Source organism: Cynara cardunculus (assembly GCF_001531365.2).
Source record: "Cynara cardunculus var. scolymus isolate 2C chromosome LG 15, CcrdV1, whole genome shotgun sequence".
NCBI lineage: Eukaryota > Viridiplantae > Streptophyta > Magnoliopsida > Asterales > Asteraceae > Cynara > Cynara cardunculus.
Window position 1 is genome coordinate 6,464,370 of NC_037542.1, and position 20,346 is coordinate 6,484,715.

Here is a 20,346-nt window from a genome sequence, read left to right on the forward strand (position 1 = left end):
TTTGAAAAAGAGATAATGTTTCTATTTTTGAATAAAATATAAATTTAAAAATATCATATAAAATTTGCAAAAAATTATATCAATATTAGTATCAAATTAACTATTTAAAAGTTCTTATTTGTGTATTTTTTTAATTCAAATTTTTTATTATAATTTAATTTTTAACGTAATGAAGTAACTTAATTTAGGTTTAATAATATATTTTTTATAAAGATAATAATTAAGTATTCTGTTATAACTCAATAATTATCCTAATTATATTTTAGATTTTTTATATTTTAAAATTAAATGTTTATCGTCTACTTGATTATGTTTATCCGCAGTTAATTACACAAATTCAAACATAAAGCTTTAATAAGTTGTACTTATGCACAATTTACTTGTAATCTTGAATTTTAAGTAATATGCATCAATAAACAGTACTTTGTACATAAAAAATAGGTTTTAAGAATTTTTATCAAATGCTTTATAATATTTTGTTAATAATAACACATTTTTATTATTTATTTATACAATTAAATGTTATGTTTTTTAAATATATGAAATAGTAAACGAATCTTGTTGATTTATTTAAATAGAGTACAGATGATCCTTTTTTGCTAATACGTGCACCAAAAATTGTCATAGTTAGGAAAAATTAAACATATTTGGTTAGTAGTTGACGTTGCTTAAATAATAATGTCAGCTATGTTTTTTTTTTTTTTTTGCCTGAATGGAAATTCATTTGACTTCTTAATAGAATATGTGTAGGATCACACGACATCCCACATGTCGTGTTGCATAATGGAACAATAATGGAGTAGTTTCACGTGCATATTATTATATGTGACGTGTGAAGTAAGGCTTATGTTGACGTAGATCATCGTCAAATAACGCAACAAATTCATGCTTTTGTTCGTTACAACTTCAATTAACTTATTTGCAAATCTACAAACCTATATATCGATATATGACGGTGTTTATTCTTGTTTAATTTGTTATTGAATTAATTTATGTTACTTTTGGTAGGCATATAATTGCATGCATGAGTATGGAGTGCGAAAATGTGTGTTAGACAACATAAAATCTTAATGTTACAACAGGATCGTACCAAGATACCCAATATATATTGGGGTGTGTTCTACTGAAAACCTAAGTTTCGGTATGAACCAAGACAAAAGAAAGCATGCACGTGTCTCATACATTCATGGGTTATCCATCATGAATGGTAAATGTTGCATCATTCATCATGAATAATTCATGAATGTTCACGACATTATGATGGATGTGGACAACCGGGGACACGTGTCACGCTGTCATTTGTCCCTGTTTACAACGGAAAAAGATTTGCAAGTTAACTTTCTTCTCATTCATGAGGGTAAGTCAATAGTTTTCACAACAAAGCACAATTGAAACGTGAATATATGGTAAAAGAAAAGCAATATATGTCGTTGTCATAAACAATAGACTTTGTATACTTTTACACTATACTCTAACCATCGAAATTTATCAAACCAATTAGGGACAAAAAGTCTTAACTTGTCTCCTATCAAAGTTGTTAGAAAACTCATGTCCTCATCGTTGACAAAGCCTTGTAAGCAGATATATTAGGATGATAAGTCAAAAATGGGTCTTTCCAATGGATCCTAATGAAGATCATTTCAATCGATTGTTGGGAGATTTCCACTTGAGGATCCAACGCTATCAGATCTGGATGCAATACATGAAATTTTCCTTTAAGAAAATCACTCCATCTCTGTTATGTGTTTCTCTTTCTAAATAATCAGATACGGTATTGTGTAAATATGATTCTTTGAGGTAGATGTTAAGTTAAAATGGAGATGATGTGGTAAGTATACCATACAAACGACAACTTATCTTTAGGGACTATAACTACGTCAACTTGTCAATTACTTTCGATCCTTGTCTTGCTTCTTATCAGTAAGATTCTCGTTCATTACTATGCTCATTTATTTAAGGTAAGTGACCTTACTTTATAAAATTGTTAGAAAGATCGTGTTTTAAGGTGATCTAAGGGGCCGTTTACCAAACGCTTACTTGGGTTAAGAGTTCACCAAGTCACATTACCTTAATGAATATGACAAGGACCAAGAATCTTAACCCCTAGTGAAGGCAAGGACTAAGAATCTTACCCGGTAAGTGCAGGAGACAACTCTTACCATGGTTAGTACTTATCGGGTAAATTGTTGCATACTATGCCGTTTTGGTGGACTAAAATCTTACCTGGCAAGTAAATGATAGTATTGAATTTACCGGCAAGTGCATATCGGTAAGTGTTTGGTGAACGGACCCTAAGTTGGAAATAAGATCAGATAAACTACCAGTTAATCTTTTCTTTGGGAGTTCTAAACCAACAATCCTACCAGAACTGGAATTGCACTTAATTTCTAACCCTTGTTGTAAGGTTACCCACTTTCATGACAACAAATTTGAGGTTTATCAGCTTAATCAAAAATACTTATCATCATTTCGTTTCATACCGGTTACTCATCTCACCCTACCAAATAAAGGTAAATTTTTCAAGATATATCAAAAGTGTAATTACTTGCTTTGATCATAATACTATGCATCAGTTGTCATAAAGCATCAAAATTGACAAAACAAACAGAATTCTTGCTTAGGAGTACCTTAAAGCAGTCAACATATGCATCAGAAAGTCTTCCATCATTAATGCCAACTTAGCAATAATCGTCATGAAATGATTTTCCTACAAGTTGAAATATCGATGATAAATAAGCCATATGAAACAATCATATTGGCAACTTGAGGTATACGAACTCGATACAGAAGAGCAAAAAAGTCCTTACACTGTCTCTTGAAGAATGCCTTGGTATATATAAGCCAACCATATACCCTTGATGCAGAATGACATCTCCAGATCCTGCAAAAGTATTCAATTATCGGGCAATATTTCTCCTGTATCACATGGCAGCTATCTCAGGTTCCAAATTTGACTCGTATCAAATCAAGTAGACAGTCTAATTAATCAATTTAGACATCTTGGAAACAACAGCAAAACCAATCTGAAAGACAAAAAGAAAATGAAAAACACAAAGAGAAGGAAGAAAGGGAAGGAAAACCGATTGGAGGTCATAACTGTAGAAATATAATGATCAATTATATACTTCTTCAAGAAAATAATCGAATGTGGATCCTATCTTACAATTCAATCCAACAGGTAGGTCACTACCAATAATCACCACAAGAACATTTCCCAGATTTGAAATGATGGAATCGATTCGCATCTCTAACAACAATTTCTTGTCCTGTGACCATCGATACATGTTTTGCAAATTCATGGCAATCTTTGCAAGCACGCAGATTCTTGAAGATTGTGATCGGAGAACCTTTACTGGTTGATATAAGACCATAAGCAATTGCAAGTCTCTCACTATGATCAAGAAGTTGTTCCCTGCGTTCCGGCAAAATATCTGAAACATCATCTTCAGTTAGCAAGACTTCTTGATTACTAGTTTTGGGGTACTCAAACTCCTTTAACTTTAAGTAAATTTCTTGCGCCTGTGGATGATGTTGATCACCCACAACGAACCGATGCATTTTACCCTTAATACTTATCCAGCTGCAGCTTACCTCTTTTCTTAAGTTCCTCTCTGCCATCATCTTTCTAACCAAACCTGCTTCTTCCCAATTTCTAGATGAAGCATGCAAGTTGAACATAAGAACATACGCAGCTGTATCGTGTGGATCAAGTCGTAGGAGGTTTTCGGATGCAATTTTTCCAAGTTTGAAGTTTTTATGGATTGAGCAGCCCCCTAATAAACACTTCCAACTCATTGGATCGGGTTCAAATGGCATGTTTTTTATCATCTCAAGTGATTCCTCTAGTCTACCAGCACGGGCATATATGTCAATCATGCAGTTGTAGTGATTAATATTTGGCTGCACACCATACCGACTACTCATAGAATCAAGGCATTCTTTGGCTTCTTTGATCAAACCGGAATAGTTATAAGCAGTAAAAACCGCTATGAAAGTAATCGCATTTGGGTTCACGTCAGAAGAGAGCATCCTTCTAAAAAGGCGTAGAGCTTCAGATGCGTTACCATGGTAAGCACAGCCAGCAATTATAGCAGTCCAGGTGACGTTATCTGGTTTCCGAATGGATTCAAATACTTGACGTGCATAATCTAACCGACCACATCGTGCATACATAGTAATCATGGCACTTTCGCCATATAGATACGAAACCAAGCCTCTTTTTATAGCATCACCATGAGCTTGAGCACCCAAATCGAAAGCTGCAACGGCAGAGCATGCTTGGAAGATGCTAGTGTAAATGAATGAATTCAGCACTGCATCTCTACTTTTCAAGGACTTGAAAACTTTCAGACATTCATCAAATTCACCGGATTGGGAATAGCCTGTAATTAGAGCACTCCAAGAAAAATCATTTGGTTCAGATATCTTGTTAAATGCTCGGGTAGCAGATTCTATACTTCCACATTTCACATAGAAGTCCACAAGTGGAGTTCCAACCGAAGCTTCATCTGCCATCCCGAGCTTCAAAATGTAGCCATGAATTTGTTGGCCGATTGCTTGGTTCTCCAAGCAAGCACACGCCTTTAGGGTAATTGAGAACACATATTCATCAAGCTGAACACCTTCTTTTACCATTGCAAGAAACAAATCTATAACTTCTACTCTCTTCTCTATTTGCATGTAACCAACCATCAAAGCAGTCCATGCTACAGCATTCTTCTCAGCCATCTGATCAAAACTTAGTTCGGCACTATCTAAGCATCCACATTTCACATACATACTTAATATGGTCGTATCCACTTTAACAATGTGAGTGAATCCATTCTTGATTGCAAGTGAATGCATCTGTTTACCAAGTTCTAAACTTGATGAGTCTACTAAAGATTGCAAAATGCTGATATAAATGGTAAAATCTGGTTCGATAGTCTTCATACATGAAAACAACTTCACTGCCTTTCCTATGAGTCCTGCTTTTGCATATGCAGATATGAGTATGGCCCAGGAAGCCAAATTTCTCTCGGTCATTTCATCAAACAACCTGTTTGCGTCTGAAAAACTTCCACACTCACAATACATTCGCAGAGCACAATTCTGGATGAAAATGGGTGGTGTGCCAAGGGAGCTCTGGAAATGATCATGAATGAACTTTCCAACTGGCAGATGCCGTAAATCAGCACACATTTCAAGCAAGCATTCATACGAGTGAAGTGTTACCGAAACACCAGACTTGTCCATTTCTTTAATGAAATCTCCAGCTTCTTGAATTTTCCCTTGTTTGGATAATGAAACCAAATGGACATTTTCAATACGACCTTGTTGAACCAGCGGTGCTTTTGGTGAAGAAACGTTTGATTTTAGAGACAACTTAGAAGGGATTCGGGCAAAATTTGCAGTTTTAATCAATGAAGTTTTATCAGGAGGAGTTGGCGATGGCCCCATTGGAATAGCAGCCATCGATGCAACGAGATCAACGTGCCGCAACATCAAAAACTAGTTCTGGTTAAAAATAGACATGTCTATGAGTAGGAAGGTATAGAGGCAAGTAGGCAACGGCATCAAGGGTTGTATTTCTCCTTGACCTGTTCAAGTCATGACCAAGATTAATGCAAATGTAGTAGGTAAGCATGTAAAGATTTTCTTAAAAGAACTAATAAAAGATGGAGAGATTGGTGAGATGATAGTCATAGGATAAGGGAAGTGGATGAAATAGGACTAGCTTTGGGAGTGTTATGTCAGAAAATTTCATCCAAGCTCATAGGTAAGTTTATAAAAGAATCCTTAGACTTGTTACCCCCTCTCTCGTAAAATAAGTGTCCACAATTCTATTTTAGGTTGTCTCAAAATAAATGTCCATTTTCAAAAGTAAGCGTCATCTTTCCAATTCTACCCTTAATTATGATTTTATGAGATGGAGAAATACATTACTCTCTCTATTATTATAGTTAAAATTGTCACTTGGTTGATTAAAGAGGGTAATACTTACATATTTCTAAAACTATGTGCCTTTTCATTGTGGACATTTATTTTGGGACAGCGGGAGTATGATTTGGAAGGCATAATCTTGGGCCACCAAAAGATGATATGCACATAAGATTAATGTAGCAGAAATGTGAATAGGGTGTGTGACCACACAATGAGAAAATGACCAAACATGATTGTGAACAAGAGCATATTTACTGTTATTGTACTTCTCTGGTATGCGAGTGAATTACCAAATTAACTTCTAGAGAATTCTTTCAAGATTCTAATTGTACGTAATCCCTGTAACATAGCGCAACCAATTGTCTAGAAACGTGATAAACTTTTGCCCACCTTAATTACTTCTCTGGTATATAATCCAGATGCAAAGAGAACCACTAATAGAACATTAGTCGATCCACGAATCCTATAAGCTGCTAACATCCGAAGCTAAAATGTTGGTAATTCACATATTATACATAATACCAAATTTTCCTTAAGACATCTAATGCACGTTTTGTCTTTGGAATCATGTGAGGATCACTTTGGCAAGTGCAATCAACTCAATTTTGCATTGACCTTTCAACTAATAAGCCATAGACCCACTTCCTTATTAGATTATACCCTTTCATCTTATTTATATTACCAAACGGTTGGTATTTAACCAACCAAATACTCAACACCAACATTCCCCTTAAATATATTTCTTTCCCTTTTCCTGAAGAACTAGTGTATTTCGTTCTGGTATATGAAGTACATCACAGCAGCAGCTACAACCTCTTATTGAAGACTAAGTCAAGTCTTTAATTCAAAGTTAGATGCTAGAATCATGGGAGACCTTTAGAACGTTAATTACTGATTATTTTACTGCTTTTTAGGTAGTTTCCTGCTTTCTAGCTTCTTTCTGTTATATGTAAAGCCTATAAAAGGCTAGCTTCTGGTGAAATAAAATACACATGGGTTTATACCCAAAACTTACTTTCTTTGCTATGTAAAGGAAGACGTGAAGGCCATGTTCGTCATTCAACAAGCCATGGATGAGACTATATTCTCAAGGATTGCAGCAGCAACTTCAGCAAAGGAGGCATGGGACACACTCAAAGTCGAGTACCAAGGTGATCACAGTGAAATTGTAGTCCTTGAGGCGAGACTTTGAGTCGGCAAGCATAAAGAGTAATGAAACGATTCAAGCTATCTTGCTTGAATTTCAGGCATCGTTAGCCAAATGAGAGCATATAGTGATAAAGTGGCAGATGACATTGTTATTGCAAAGATTCTAAGGAGTCTGTCAGCCAAGTTTGATCACGTTGTCGAAGCCATAGAGGAACCCAAAGATCTATCCACTTACTCGGTTGATGAACTCATGGGGTCTCTCCAAACACATGAGACTAGAATAAGCAGAAATGTTGTAAAGAAGATGAGCAGGCCTTTCAAGTTCATGGGGAGCAAGCTCGTCTGCAAAATCATGGTAGAGGAAAAGGTGGTTTTAGAGGCAGAGGACGTGGAAGAATGAGCAATACTCTCCAGTGTACCAACTGCAAGAAATATGGTTACAAAGAAGACGATTGTTAGGGCATAAATAGGCATGCACAATATGCAGAGAAAGATGAAGAAGACTACCTCTTCATGACATATGTAAGTCATCAAATTATGAAAAAAGATATTTGGTATCTTGATAGTGCATGTTCGAATCATATGACAAGAGATAAGGAGAAATTTAAAGATCTGGATGAAAAAATGAAATACCAAGTTTGCTTGGGAGAGGATAGGCAAGTTCAAATTGAAGGAAAAGGAACGGTATCTGAGAACCTGCACAGAATTTAAAGGATAGGCTTTTGAGTTTTTCAAGAAATTTAAAGCCTACACAGAGAACCAATGTAATAGAAAAATCAAAGTATTGAGGACGGACAAAGGAGAAGAGTTTCTCTCAAAGGAGTTTAGTAGTTTCTATGACGGGCATGGAATCAAGAGAGAACTTACAGCCCCTTATACTCCTGAACAAAATGGTATAGCAGAACGGAAGAACAGGACTATCATTGAGATGGCAAGATTGATGCTCAAAACCAATAACCTGGAAGACGAGTTTTGCGCCGAAGCAGTATCAACAGATGTTCATCTAATCAACATATCTCCCACGAAAGCTGTTTGGAATGTCACTTCCTACGAAGCGTAGTATGAATCTAAACCCTTTGTCAGCCATCAACATATATTTGGAATGCATATGTTATGCTTTGATTCCATTTGGTCGAAGCAAGTTAGATCAAAAGAGAAAGATATATATATTTGTGGGGTATTCTTCTAGTTCCAAGGCAGGTAGATTATTTGAAATATATAAAAATTGTGTTGTTATTAGTAGAGATGTGCAGTTCAATGAGCAGGAAGTCTGGGTCAAGAACACCAACAGCTCAACAACAATTACAGAAGTACAAGAAGAAGGCCTCCCGGAAGAACAACCCAGTTAACACCCGAAATGGTGTCTCACAACCGGTTAATGTCCAAAGTGGCGGCAACAGGGGTTTCTTCTCTATTTTTGCTGATGGGCAGCTCGTTGATCCCCGTCCGAAGCACGATTGGTTGCCCAAGCCCGACTAGTGACTAGATGTGCATAGGACATGGTGATGCGGTCAAGAAGATATTAATCATGAAGAAATGCAACCACGATAAAAGTAAGTGTGGCAACATTCCAAAGAAGCAATTCGAGATTGAAGAAAAAGGCTATGACTTTAACTTATTTGTCGGGCTTACAATAAATAATGAAGTTTGGAATAATGTCGGGCTTGCAATAAATAATGAAGTTTGGAGGACAGCTATGCAAGAAGAAATTAATTCCATCGAAAGGAATGGAACATGGAAGCTAGTTGAGCTACCCGAAGAAAAAAGGCAATTAGCCTTAAGTGGATCTTCGAGACAAAATTCCACTCTGATGGCACAATTTAGAAGCACAAGGCTAGATTGGTGGCATGCGGATATGTTCAAGAGCAGGGGATAGACTTTGAAGAAACATTCTCACCTGTTGCAAGATTTGAAACGGTAAGAATTATTCTAGCATTGACTGCACAAATGCAATGGACAATTTCCACATTGACATGAAGTTTGTGTTCTTAAATAGGGAATTAAAAGAGGAAGTTTATGTTCAACAACCAGAATTCTTTGAAGTCCTTGGAGAAGAGCACAAAGTGTACACACTTGAGAAAGCAGTGTATGGTTTAAGGCAGGCCCTAGAGCATGGTACAGTAAGATAGATGAATTTTTTCGTCTAAATGGGTTTAAAAGAAGCTCTAATGAGCCAACATTACATAAAGAGACAAGGAGCTGAAAATATTATGTTGGTAAATTTGAATGTAGATGACATGATTTACACAGGTTCATATATGCAACTTATTTCTGCAACAAGTTTGAAATAACTAACTTCGGGGAATTGAGCTTCTTTCTTGGCCTTGAAGTGCAACAACGAAGAAATTGGATATTTCTATCCCAACAAAAGTATGTGATAGAGCTTTTGAAGCAATTTGGTATGAAAGGTTGTAAAACACCAATGAATGCGAGTGAGAAATTGGTTATTGATGATGGTACAGGATTGACAGATGCAAGGGAGTTTAGAAGTCTTGTGGGACGTAGACCCGACTTGGCATACGAAGTTTGTCTTGTATCAAGGTTTATGCACTGCCCAAGTAAGCAACACTTTGGAGAAGCAAAGCTACAACATTATAAGGAATTTGGTATTCAAAGCAAGAAGGAAAGGAGACATGAAGAGTACCGGGGGAAATTGTTTCACTCTTGGATCAGGAGCAGTCACTTGTGCATCAAAGAAGGAAAGGAGACATGAAGAGTACTGGTGGAAATTGTTTCACTGTTGGATCGGGAGCAGTCACTTGTGCATCAAAGAAGCAAGCTACAGTGGCTTTGTCGTCAACAGAAGCCGAGTACGTTGCTGCGACAGCAGCAGCCTGTCAAGTTGTATGGCTGAGGAGGGTGCTAAGTGCCTTGAATCAGACACAACATCAAACCACTACCATATTTTGTGACAACAGGTCAGCAATTGCCATGACAAAGAACCCGGTATTACATGGTAGGACTAAACACATCAAGATTGTTGGTGATTTTAGTGTCGCCGGTTACATTTAGTGTAATGGATTTTATACGTGTGTTTCAAGGGGATTGAACTTTGTTCTAAAACAAGTATGGAGAGTGTGGAGTGCACACTTGTATTAGTCTAAGTCGGTCCCGGTAATATTTAGGGGGGCAACGCCCCCTGATTTTAGTGTCACCGGTTACATTTAGTGTAATGGGGTCCTAGGGGCAGAGCCACTAGCGGGGTGCGGGGCAGCGCCCCGGCCCGAAATTATATAAGTATAGGGTTTATAATGAAAAATTCTTGAATTTTCTGTGGCATGATTGTGAATTCTATAACTTGGTAACTCCCGTTTTGAGTTTTGAGATCTAATTTCGGATGATCAGTTTTTTGGGCACACACGGAAGATTGGAGATGCTCTATATTCTCTCTGGTTTTTGATCTTGATTTCGGCCAAAATCAAGATTGTTGCTTTTACAATTATCCCAATCGGATTTCGTGATACCAAGCATATACGGTCGAAATATCGAATTTGGAAAGTGATTCACACGATTGTAGAAGAAATCCGGTTACGGTTCAACAAAGATTAAACATCATTTTATACGAGATTTGGTTGTTGAAGAAAAAGTGCAGCTACAATCCTGCACGTCAGAGCAACAATTAGCAGACTTATTCACCAAGTCTCTTCCAAGAGCCAAGTTTGAAGAATTTCAAGATCAATTACGCATCACTAACTTTGAATCAAGGGAGAGTATTGAAGACCAAGTCAAGTCTTTAATTCAAAGTTTGATGCTAGAATCATGGGAAATCTTTAGAACGTTAGCTTATTTATGTTTTATTTTTACTGCTTTTTAGGTAGTTTTTTGCTTTCTAGCTTCTTTATGTTTTTTGTAGATCCTATAAAAGGCTAGCTTCCGATGAAATAAAATACACAGTGGTTTATACCCAAAACTTACTTTATTGCTTTGTAATTCCCTACACCTCTGTTGGTGTTCATACAGTTGGTCACAGTGGTTATACCCAAAACTTACTTTCTTGCTTTGTCTATTCCCTACGCTTCTGTTGGTGTTCATTGAGGAATTTTATCAAACAGTTGGTGTTCATAAAAAAAACAAATAACTCAACATTACTTCAATTTCACACCACCGAGCTTCATAAATACTTGAGAAACATATAATTGATCAGATATCTTTTATAACCTATACTAATTTGGTTTCATAGAAGATGGCAAAAAATATGAGCTAGAAGAAATGATAGACCCAACGAGGAGTAATCAAACAATGAAAGGGTCGAGATTGATAACCAGATGCAAGATTGATACCTGTTAGATTGATCAGTAGAGAGACGAGAGTAGTAGCGACCAGGAGTGAACCGAGATTGATATCGCTCTGAATGATATGGATATCTGCAGGACACTAAATGGTACAGAGCCTTTGGAATCATTCAGATCAGGTTAAAACAAGGGGTGGGCTAATGCACCCCTAACACACATCAACATCATGTAAACTTTTTATATTCTCAATACTTGAAATGAAATTATTTTGACATGAAAGGAGTTGCCATTAACACTCCCCTAAAACAATACCAAACATTTTGGGTCTCTGAGCGAAGGTCTGAATGGAATCGCTCACAGCTAAACAAACAGCGCCGTTACCACGGTTTTTCTAAATATATAAATTTATTTATATTAAAAGGTACTCAAATAATATAATAAGATATATTTAGATTTTAATGTTTCGTTCCGTCTCTATTATGTTATAATACAGTTTTTATATGGTTTAAAGAAAACAAATAATGTTTTTATTTTTGAATAAAAAATAAATTTCAAAATATCATAAAATTTCAAAAATAAATATATCAACATTAGTATCAAATTAACTATTTAGAAGTTTTTTTGTTTTTTTATGTAATTTCTTTAATTCAATTTTCAATTATAATTTAATTTAAGTTTAATAATGAAATAATTTATTTTTGATTTAATAATATAACATTTTATAAAAATAATACTTAAGTATTTTGTTAGAACTTAATGATTATCTTAATTATATTTTAGATTTATTATATTTAAAATGAGATGTTTATCTTGTATTTGATTATGTTTATCTGCAGTTAGTTACACGAATTCAGATATGGAGCGTTAATAAGTTGTACTTACGTACAATCTACTTGTAATCTTGAGTTTTAAGTAATATTCATTAATAAACAGTACTTTATGCATAAAAAATGGTTTTTAAGAGTTTTTGTCAAATGTTTTATAATATAGTATAAATAATTGTTGAAGTCCCAATTTATTATGTTTAGCCCTTTCATTTACAGTTGAAACATATAGCCCCCCTTAACTATATCAATATCTTCATAATTATTTGAAACTTCGAGACATGTAATTCCTCGTCACTGTCGTCACTATCGGGATGATTTTAGACTGTGATTGAATTTTTCATGTGATTTATTTTGGTCGGATTTCGGTATAAATATGATACTGATTTGAGTCTCAACAATCAAACGAGTAAATGATAAAATTAACAATAAATAAATGACTAGAAAAGTAAATAGCATATATTCGTTGTTGACATGGAAAATCCAAGAAAAGGGGTAAAACCATAGGTGACGTTTAGTCACTCCTCCACTAGTCGAATAGAGATGTAGGTGGTGTTGCCTATTATAAAGTTCACGATTCAGTTTTGGGGGGGTAAATTGTACGAGGCAACTCGCGAACTACTCAAGACCAACTCGGTCAACACTCAACTCAAATAAGACCCTAAAATTTCATAAATTTCCAACGGATGAGTTTGGTTCGAGTTTGATTCAAGTTCGAGTTTGAGTTTGGTTCAAATTTGAGCTTAATTCGAGTTTGTGATTGGTTTGAGCTTCAAACGAGTTCGAGTTTAAAAATTGTAATCGAGTTCAAGTCGAGTTTAGTTTTTAGTTATTCACGAGTTTTCGAGTTCAAGCTTGAGAAATGACTAATGAGTTCGAGTCGAGTATGTCACTACTCAAGCTCAATTCGCATCATTTACATCCCTAATTCAGTTTGTACAAAATTGAACTTGATCTAGTGGGTGTATGCAAAATGGTGGTTGTCATCTCTCTCTTAAACTTGCTTGTCCATGATCTTCGAGAGGTGGTTGACAGGCTCGGCGAGCATATGACCATGTGGCCAGGATTTCGTCAAGACTTGTGATGGCTTGGAGATGCACAAAAAACTTAAGTTTAGCCTGAAAAACTCACGCCTAGTAAGCACAAACCCAACCTAGGTTTGGCCTTAAAGCCCAAGCATGACAACTCTTTTTTCCAAGGCCTAATCAAAGCGTCCTGAGAAGCCTCGTTAAGCTCGACCTGAACAAGCCTAACCGAGTACTTTTCAACCCAAAAGTGCAGCCAGGGCGGCCCTGAAAAAAGTCAAGACCCTTTTTTTGCTTACTAAAAATGGGCTTGAAAGGCTGCCCAGGCTTTGTGGATCGCTAAGATGGCTACTCCTTCCTCGGCTTTGGCCTTCGTTGTTGCAACCGCGACGGTCTACCTCGGCTATTGCTCCACTAGCGTGGATGCGTCTTGGGCCGGGTTACGATAATCAACTTGGTTAAGTTTCCACTCTCAACATGATTATAAATATGAGTGTCTCTAGTTCCTTTTTTTTATAAAATTTGACCTGGCCTAAATTACAGTTTGATAATGCAAAGTTGTCCTATATTTTGGTGCGACATTTAGACCAATAACACAATAAGAACAAAAAACATAATAAAAGTAAACAATAAAATAGGTAAATTCATTAAATATTTAGAGTATTTCCAACAGATATGTTATATATATATATATATATATATATATATAGACTTGAGATCATGTGAGACCAATGGTTTTTCGTGAGACCCGTAAGACCAATTCTCATCCCTTGGATTAGATTTACAATCGTCAGATGTGAACATTTATAAACGCCATGAGACTTCTCACTAATTACGAAATTGCCACCTTGCAACTTTGCAACCATTAGATTATTAATTCATAAATTTGATCAATGAACATAAATTAGTCTTACGGGTCTCACGAAAAACCTTTGGTCTCACGTGAACCCAACCCTATATATATATATATATATATATATATTTTTTTTTTTACTTTTTTCAAATTTGGAGATTTCTCTATTTTCTCTTTTTCTCTCTCTCTATTTTAGAGGAAAGGTTAACATAGTCATTTGAACAAACTTTTCTCAAATCTCCAAAATTTCTAAAACAACATAGCTGTTGGAGATGTTACAAACTTCGACAAGTTCAACAACTAACTTCACTCCCACTGATTCCACTAAATTTTGGGTAGAAGACAAAATAGATGAGACAAAAAGAGTAAAAAAGACATAAATACCCCTCGTTTAACTGAAATTTTTTACCGTGTTAAGTGAAGGGATCATTTTTAAAGCTAAATGCAAACGATATTACGATAGTAACCATTATTGTATTTAGTGAAGTTTAGGGACATTATTCATAGTTGGGTGTAAATCAATAGGACCAAAATTATAGTTTGCAACTTGGCACATTAAACAAATACGGGTAAAATTATAAATAAAGATGACTTTATTGATAAAGTTGTTTGTATTTATAAAATAAATCTGGTTATTATATTGTAATTAAAATAACAAAAATGACTATTTAACTCTCAAGGGCTGTTTACCTAAATGCTTACCCGGTAAGTGTGTATCTATAGGAGTTAACACTATAATTTATTTTAATGAGTAAGATTTTAGTAAATCAAAACGTATTGAATGCAACAATTTACCGGGTAAGCGCTTACCTGGGTAAGAGTCGTAATCTTTCTCATCACTCTTACATAGTAAGATTTTTGGCCCTTGTCATGCTCATCTGATAAAGAAATTTATTCAGTGAGCAAGTAAGCGTTTAGTAAAAGACCCCTTAATTAATAATTAATAGTTAATAGTTTTTTTAATCTTTAAGTTCTAACACATAAAACTTCCAAGTATATTTTATCTTATTTTAATAATTATGGGGGTGTTTGAGATTGCTTATAAAAACAATTTATTGACTTTTTCGGGTGTGCCAACACTTTTGAGTGTTTGGATAAACAATTTCTATCAGTGACAAACCGACAATAAGAAGTTTTTGAAAAGTTAAACCATTCTAACTTATAATAAATTAATAAAGTAAAAAAAACTATAATTCTAGTTTTCAAACTAATTGAAGGGTTTTCTTTTTCTTTATTGAGGTTGTCGGTGTCTTTTAAGAGAAGGGTAACGCGGTAAAACATTGGGCTGAATGTACAAAAGAGCCCTTGCGAATAAGCTACCAACTGAACGTCTGAACGAATAAGCCATATAGGCTATACACACCCGTTAACTTCACTCCCGCCGGTCTATCCCGTCCGTTAAAACGCACCCTAACCAGTAACCAAGAAGAAAGGCCAAGTATGCTACGCTCTTCGAAAATTTCCTTATTCCAGAAGAAACTATCATTTAGGCACTTCTCGCACATGGGTTCTCTCAAAAAGCCAAAAAGATCGCTTAACCGAAGCAAAGCTGTGATGGAGCAGAAGAACTCTGGTAAACTTATTCTCTTTAATATGTTTTTGGTTAAGAATCTTCACTGAGTATCCAAGTAGAAATGGGTTAGTGCGCTTTCTTTGATGAATTGTTTATAATTATTTCTGTAATTCGGTTAAACTAGGTCTGGAACTGGAGAATAGCATCTATGCAATTCTGACAATTAGCAGATGGGAGTCTTTAAATCAAATGAATTACAAACGGGTTTCCCTCAGGCCAGTTCATGGAAGGCTAGCTTTGAAATTTCTCAATTGGGTAATCAAACAACCTGCCTTTCAACAACTCAAGAACCTCACTTATGTTTACTGTATAACTGTTCATATACTAGTTAAAGCAAGGATGTATGCCTCTGTAAAATTGATTTTGACGCAATTATCTGAGATGGGTATTGGCCCCAACTCCATTTTTGTTGCTTTGATGGACACTTACCCTCTTTGTAAGTCAAATCCTGCTGTTTTCGACCTTTTGATTCGGGTTTACTTGCAAGAATCTTTGGTTAAGGATGCCTTGGAGATTTTTCATTTGATGGGGGCGCGGGGTTTTAGGCCGTCTGTTAATACTTGTAACATGATTTTAGCTGCGATGGGGAAAGACAACCGGGCAGGATCAGGGTCTGCTTGGTTACTTTTTAAGGAAATGCTTCGGATGAATGTGTGCCCAAATGTTGGTACTTTTAATGTACTTTTGAATGTTCTTTGCCTTAACGGGAAGATTAAGAAAGCTGGACATCTTGTTTGGAAAATGGAAGAGGGTGGTTATGTCCCAACTTTGGTTACTTACAATACATTGCTCAATTGGTACTTCAAAAAGGGAAGATACAAGGCAGCTCTCGAGCTGCTTGATCACATGGGTCATAAGGGTCTTGAAGCAGATGTGTGCACATATAACATGTTTATAGATAATTTGTGTCAAAACAATAGGAGTGCTAAAGGTTACTTGTTGTTGAAAAAGATGAGAAAAAGGATGGTTTCTCCCAATACGGTCACTTATAATACTCTCGTTAAGGGGTTTATTAGGGAAGGGAAGACTGGAGTTGCGGTTCACGTTTTCAATGAGATGTTGAACTTTAGGATTTCTCCAAATATTGTAACTTATAATGCTTTGATTGATGGGTATTGTCGGGAAGGTAGTTTCAACGAAGCTATAGAACTTCTCAACGAGATGGAAGAATGGGGATTAAGGCCTAATGAATTTAGTTATGGTGTTGTTTTGGATGGCTTGTGTAAGCTTGGAGAGTTAAATTCAGCTTTTAGCCTTTTAGAACGCATGAAAATGAACGGAATTCTTGTTAATCATATTCCCTATACAATGTTAATCCATGGATTTTGCAGAAGTAAGATGCTCAAAGAAGGTGTGCAAGTTCTTGATAAATTGATACAAAATGGTGTCGATCCTGATGTCGTTACATATTCAGTACTCATAAATGGGTTTTCTAGAGAAGGGAAGTTAAAGAATGCAAAGGAGATGATGTGTAAAATGTATAAATCAGGTGTGACACCAAACAAAGTGATATATTCTACATTGATGTATAATTGTTGCATCCATGGAAAGGTAAATGAAGCGATGCAAATTTATGCGACTATGAATCGGGATGGTCATGATCCGGATCTTTTCCTATGTAACAAACTAGTTGCTGCATTTTGTAAAAGTAAAAGAGTGGGAGAAGCAATGGAATTAATGAAGCACATGGGTAGGATTGGTATTATTTCTAACACTGCAACTTTTGACTGCATTATAAACTGCTATGTAAGCATGGGAAATGGATTAAAGGCGTTGTCTTTATATGAAGAAATGGTCAATTTGGGTCATCAACCTAGCTCTTATACGTACGGAACTCTACTAAAAGCACTTTGTTACGGTGGGAATTTTGAAGAGGCGGAGAAATTCTTGAACAAAATCCGTTGCATTCCACATGCTTTAGATGTTGTTGCTTACAACATGTTACTGGCTGAGATTTGTAGATCGGGCAACTTACAAGCTGCTGTTTTCTTGGTGAAAGACATGGTCCGTAACAATGTGATTCCTGATAGTCATACTTATACTTGTATTTTGGCCAGTTTGTGTAAGAAGGGTAAAATGGTCAGTGCCATTCTTCTTTCGGAACACTGGATGCAAAAGGGAGCTCTTTTGCCCAACCATGTCACTTACACATGCTTAATTGACGGTCTTTTTAAAGTGGGACAGCCAAAGACTGCTGCTTTTTACCACGAGAAGATGGTAGGAGAGGGCCTCGTTGTTGATACAATTCTACTCAATGTACTTATGGATGGTTATTCGAGAATGGGAAACATGTCTATGGTTTATGGTTTATTTTCTAGGATGAGAGATGGAAGTTTATCACCTAGTTTGGCTACATATAACATTCTCTTGCATGGGTACTCAAAACAACAGGATATATTGAGTTGCTTTGCAGTATATGGTACCCTTTTGAGAGAAGGTTTTGTTCCTGATAAACTAACATGTCATGCCCTAATTTACGGACTTTGTAATGTGGGTATGCTTGATTTTGCAGTCAAGATCTTGAAAAATATGATCTTGAAAGGTACAATTGCTGACAAATGTACGTTTGATATGATAATCTCTGAATGCAGCAATAGGCGGCAAATTGTGAAAGCTTCTGAATTGTTGGATATTATGAGTGCGTTTAGAGTTTTTCCGGATCAAGATACGTTCAATATCTTTCTTAAAGGAATCAAAGAAAAGTATGGTTGCCGACCCGCTCATTCTTTTCTCAATGAGATGATGGAGAAAGGTTTTGTTCCTAGTGAAAAACAAATTGTTCGTTTAATTACCCGTATGTGTAGTGTGGGAAATGTCAAAAGGGCGATTAAGCTAAAAAGTGAAATCCAAGCACTTGGTGTCCCATCACGTAATGTAGCCGAGAGTGCTATGGTTCGAGGACTTGTGCAGAAAGGAAGAGTTGAAGAAGCCCTTTTGGTATTTGATTGTATGCTTAGAGCGAATCTTGTTCCTACACCTGCTACTTTTACCACTTTGATGCATTCCTTTTGCAAAAAACGCGACTTCGTTGAGGCGTTGAAGTTAAAACACATTATGGAAATACATCATGTAAGATTTGACGCTGTTACCTACAACGTTCTGATAACGGGCTTTTGTGGTAATGGTGATTTGGTCGAAGCATTGAAGCTATACAAAGAGATGAAGAAAAGAGGCATTTGTCCCACAGTCACCACATTTGCTGTTCTAGTCGAGTCTTTTTGCAAGGAAAATGATTTCCCAGATGGGGATACGATTTTGATGGATTTATGCAAAAGGGGTTTGTTATCGGAAGATGAGATCACTCAAGATACGGCCAATACTTTTTACGTTGCTTTGAAGAAGTTGAACATCTTAAGGCACAAGAGAAACAGAATCAACTTCTCAAGGACACCGAGTGCCAAGAAACAACTTCCTGTGAATACCGGGTTTGTTAGATCAACGGGCTTGTAGATTTGGTGATTATGTTTGGGATCTTGTATGATGATACGGCTCGGTGTTCCAAAGCTTTTGCTTAATTATGGTAAGTCATCTGTTATTTACTAATCATATATAACACAACCTTCCCATGGCTGAAAAGATGAAACTGCACTCCGTTCTGCTTCAAAATTCGACAACTGTATCTGATTGATTGCTAAGTTCGCCCCCTTTTCCTTTATACGAGTATATCCTCTTAATTTATGTTTCGTTATATTAAGCAGAATCATATGAAACCTTAAGGCGAGAGGTTGATGAAACAGAAGCTCATTCTTAGCCAGTTTGTGTTGGTAAATGAAGCATTGGGCATTTTCATATATCTGCTGCTTGTATATATGGTTCAAGGTACAGATGATATATATTTTTGTGATTTGTATATAGATACTGATGAAATAATTTAACTAGGAAAAAGGAGCATTTCATTCTTAGACGAAGGATCGTGTGAGAAGGAAAGTTATGATGAGAAGCATAAGAAGAGATCTGAACCCTTGATCACTTTTGATCTCATGCCCACCATGAATTCCGCTTTAGAAGGGATTTGGTCTGGTGCATCTCGTTGCACCTTATTAGTGTTGACATTCAATTAAGATTGATCCAGGGGTGGAGATCTCTTCTTACGCTTCTCATCATATAACTTCTCTTTTTCACCGGAACCCAACTCTTCATTCTTATTCCCAAATATGATGTTTGTTATTTATGTTGTTTTGTTTGTTGCATAAATATGATGTTTTTGTTGTTTGTTATGCAAAAGTGTGTGATGATTGGGACCATTTCAAGTACCACCTTGACATACATTCTTTTGTTATATGTTCTTGTAATACTTTTTGAGCAGTAGAAGATGTCATTTTTTCTTTTTTTCCTACCAAAACTACTTGTATCGACTTTTTTCTTATTGAAGTATATAATATATTTTATATACGGCAAATGCAACAAATAAACTCACACACCCTTCTCAACATTGGTAAGGTTTGAACCCCTGACCTCCTAGAAAGCAAGAAACTCAGATACCGCCAAGCCAAAGGCCTTGTGGTTACTTGTATCACCTTTGGAAGTGCTTCGTCTTCTTTATCTTTGGTTTGTTGTAATACAACTTGCAGGTTGATTTCACCAAACATTTGTGTATATGTGTGTGTGCATATAATATATATATATATATATATATATATATATATATATATATATATATATATATGTCATACTAAACTCTGCATTTTTTTCTTTCTAAACTTTTGTATAAAGGTATATATCTTCAAAAATTGATACTCTATAAAACTGATAACAACTTGACATTTTC

General features: G+C 35.8%; 2 protein-coding genes across 9 annotated transcripts; one reads left to right on the top strand and one right to left on the bottom strand.

Moving 5' to 3' along the window:
• Positions 1-1,033: 1,033 nt before the first annotated feature.
• Positions 1,034-11,482, bottom strand: LOC112527660 (pentatricopeptide repeat-containing protein At5g13270, chloroplastic). Of its 8 annotated transcripts, none has more exons than XM_025138424.1 (8): positions 11,352-11,482; positions 7,705-7,767; positions 6,938-7,413; positions 3,592-5,579; positions 3,164-3,431; positions 2,808-2,881; positions 2,628-2,707; positions 1,034-1,305 (listed from the first exon to the last, which is right to left on the bottom strand). In XM_025138424.1, coding segments are annotated over exons 4-6 (2,163 nt in total). In that variant the 5' UTR covers positions 5,485-5,579; positions 6,938-7,413; positions 7,705-7,767; positions 11,352-11,482; the 3' UTR covers positions 1,034-1,305; positions 2,628-2,707; positions 2,808-2,879. The 8 variants fall into 8 exon arrangements, 6 of the variants coding, with proteins under 6 accessions (XP_024994192.1, XP_024994190.1, XP_024994189.1 ...); XM_025138422.1 differs by having other exon boundaries at positions 2,808-2,916; XM_025138421.1 differs by having other exon boundaries at positions 3,164-5,579.
• A 3,933-nt stretch (positions 11,483-15,415) lies between these two features.
• Positions 15,416-19,645, top strand: LOC112528027 (pentatricopeptide repeat-containing protein At5g55840). The gene is made up of 2 exons (XM_025138916.1): positions 15,416-15,578; positions 15,703-19,645. Exons 1-2 carry the CDS (start codon positions 15,446-15,448, stop codon positions 19,026-19,028), a joined length of 3,459 nt encoding a protein of 1,152 aa, XP_024994684.1. The 5' UTR covers positions 15,416-15,445; the 3' UTR covers positions 19,029-19,645.
• Positions 19,646-20,346: the final 701 nt, after the last annotated feature.